We start from the raw sequence: 3,162 nt of genomic DNA, 5'->3' as shown, positions 1-3,162 counted from the left end.
ACCTTAGCCACTTGAGCCACAGACACCGAGCCAGAAATCTGTGTTTCTTTGTTTGCCATCTCACTCTTGCACAGTGGGTTGAAGGCCCAGGAGTTGCCCCCATCCTTGGATAAATACTCAGATCCCCACCTAGTAAAAACAAATCTAGACTTAGTACAGAGAGAATTTATTCAAAAGGGGAGGGGTTATCCCTCTGTTATTACAATAGAGTAAGCACAGTGACTATAAGGTCTGTAAGCACCTCAAAGGTTAGGCAAAGAGGGTTTCCTTTTATAGAGGAATAAATAAGAGGTGGTGGGATGAAAGGTTGGCATGAACACAGGTTGGAGAATGTTCTACCCTGAGGTCAGCCTGTTTCCTTCTAAACAGACTGCCTGCTGTCTCAGCCTGAGGAAGGGCAAAGTTTAGGTGCTTAAAGGAGAGAAGTTTGATAAAGATCCACTTTCATCTATCAGCGGGGATAAACAAACAGTTCAGCTAATGATTTCTGAGGCAAACAAAGGGAATTTGGAAGGTCCGTGTTTGGCTTTATCGCAGGTACACAAGGAGGCATTCGTGAATCTCAACCAAGTTCTAATGGGGACAGGGGTTCTTGGCAGTAAGCTGTTTTCTAGAGTGCAAAGGGTGGGAAAGATGGGATTCTTAACCTCTGCCATTTTCCAGCATCACAGGGCTTAGGTAAAGTTTGACACTGTTGTTGGATGGGGAAACACTAAGATGTGTTCCCTGCACGGTTTCCCAGAGCCCAGCAGTGGTTAACCAGTTCCTTGCAATGGTTACTTGTTTGATCCAAACCCTACACTGGCTTCCCTCCCTTCTCTATCTCACTTTCCCACCCCCTGCTGGTGTTCCTGGATTCACCTCCCAAAGAAGCATTTTCACTAGAATCATTTTGGCTCAGGATCTGAGACATTCATTAAACCTGAGGTCCCAGACTCAGAAGACTGAGAGAACAAGAGGTCATCTATGAATGAAGGAATCAGTCAGGGGCTGTACTGAACTGGGGACCTCCTGCCCTTGCTAAGTAGGGGTCATGTTCACCTGTTCATGGGGCCAGGTGTTCTCATGAGGGAATACAGGATCTGCAGAAATCTGTCTCTTGATTATTCAAATGAATCCAGGGTTCCATATTAATAAGTGAAATTGCCTAATTCTTAAATATCAGCAACTATCAATATTTTTTAATGCTGAAAGAACCAAACACAACTCTTCTGGGCTCTGACCTAGGCCTACAGGTCTCTGGCCTCTACCTCCCTAGAAGCAGGCACCTGAGGCCCCTTCCTCTTTGAGACATCTTACTCTGTGAATTTGTAGATAGAAATTGTTACTGCCTGAGTGAGGTTAAGAGGTTGGGAGACTAGTCCTATTTTTAAACCCCTCCATGAGCAGCAGAAACAAAACTTAGTCCTACAAATGTTTCTTTGAGGTCTTTTCCATCATGTCACTTATTTAGAGAGGAAATTTAAAACACCCCTCTGAATTATTAATTTTGTTAGGAGTGATAATAGGTTATGGTTATATAGGAAAATATCCATTTTTATGGAAGATGCTTACTAAAATTTAGTGGTAGTAGTATATACTTTCAGAAAAATTTTTAAAAGGTGGAGCAAATATAATGATGGTTAAATCTAGGGGGCAGAATATGGGTACTCATCATACAAGTATATTCTCTTTACTTTCTTATGTATCCGAATTTTTTTTTTTTTTTTTTGAGACAGAGTCTCACTTTGTCATCCAGGTAGAATGCTATGGGGTCACAACTCACGGCAACCTCAAACTCTTTTGGGCTCAAGTGATCCTCTTGCCTCAGTCTCCCAAGTAGCTGGGACTATAAGCACCCACCATAACACCCAGCTATTTTTCAGAGACAGAGTCTCACTCTTGCTCAGGCTGGTCTCGAACTTTTGAACTCAAGCAATCCACTTGCCTCAGCCTCTCAGGGTGCTAAGACTTAGGCATGAGCCACCACACCGGCCTTGAAAATATTTATTAATGTTTTAAACTGGGGGTGGGGAGTGGGAGCAAGTCTTATAAACAAAGAAGTTCCCAAGGTCAAGGGAGGTGAGAATGCCCATCCGTGTCCAGTTGTGCCAGACAGCTGCACTGGCCTCTGAGCCTGGGAGGGGATTTGACCTCAGTGTGGAGCGGTGGTGCGTGTGGTAAGAGGGTGTCTCTGTGGTGGCCTTTTTCAGACATGGACAGCTGTGAGCGGTGGATGAGCTGCAAAAGTGAGTTCTTGAAGAAGTACATGCACAAGGTGATCAACGACCTGCCCAGCTGCCCTTGCTCCTACCCCACCGAGGTGGCCTACAGCACGGCTGATGTCTTCGACCGCATCAAGCGCAAGGACTTCCGCTGGAAGGACGCCAGCGGGCCCAAGGAGAAGCTGGAGATCTACAAGCCCACGGCCAGGTACTGCATCCGCTCCATGCTGTCCCTGGAGAGCACCACGCTGGCCGCCCAGCACTGTTGCTACGGTGACAACATGCAGCTCATCACCAGGGGCAAAGGGGCAGGGACACCCAACCTCATCAGCACCGAGTTCTCTGCCGAGCTGCACTACAAAGTGGACGTGCTGCCCTGGATCATCTGCAAGGGCGACTGGAGCAGGTACAACGAGGCCCGGCCGCCTAACAACGGGCAGAAGTGCACAGAGAGCCCTTCGGACGAGGACTACATCAAGCAGTTCCAGGAGGCCAGGGAGTACTGAGCGCCTGGAGCAGGTGGAGTGACGCGCCACCTTGGCTTCCGCGACACAAACGTGCTGCACTGATCTGCCTGCTCACGTGGAGCCCTTCTTATCCGTGGTCGTGTTTGTTTGTATATACCACATGAGTATTTTCATACGTTACACTAGGGGTGCTCGCCAGGCCCGGGTGACTGCCATGGGGAGCTGCTCCGGCCATCTGTGATGCCTACTGCGCTCCTCAGAAGTCCTATCAGGGCGATGTAGGCGGGAGGATGAGGACAACAAAGAAGCCAGCGGAAGAACCTGGAAGCCATAGTGGGTGATTCGAGTCACAGCGGCCCAGCGTTTCCAAGAGAGGCAAAGGGGGGAAGAGACCAAGGCTGTAAACGTTATAAGCAGTTTTTATATATAACTTATTTAATACAAATGTGACTTAAGCGTAACCTTTTCTCTGGAGTTCTCATCATGAAACT

At 47.7% G+C, this 3,162-nt stretch overlaps 1 protein-coding gene across 1 annotated transcript in view; it reads left to right on the top strand.

Annotated features, from left to right (window-relative positions):
- The window catches only part of ISM1 (isthmin 1), an 81,027-nt gene extending 78,254 nt beyond the window's left edge, over nt 1-2,773 (top strand). The window contains exon 6 of the mRNA XM_003788008.1: nt 2,193-2,773. Within this exon, the coding sequence (XP_003788056.1) occupies nt 2,193-2,710 (518 nt within the window). The 3' untranslated portion in view covers nt 2,711-2,773. The remainder of the gene's footprint in view (nt 1-2,192) is intronic.
- The last annotated feature ends 389 nt before the right edge of the window (nt 2,774-3,162 follow it).

The sequence above is a fragment of the Otolemur garnettii genome, unplaced genomic scaffold, assembly GCF_000181295.1.
Source record: "Otolemur garnettii isolate 467f Iridium unplaced genomic scaffold, OtoGar3 scaffold00025, whole genome shotgun sequence".
Lineage (NCBI taxonomy): Eukaryota > Metazoa > Chordata > Mammalia > Primates > Galagidae > Otolemur > Otolemur garnettii.
This window is presented reverse-complemented; position numbering and strand designations above follow the sequence as displayed.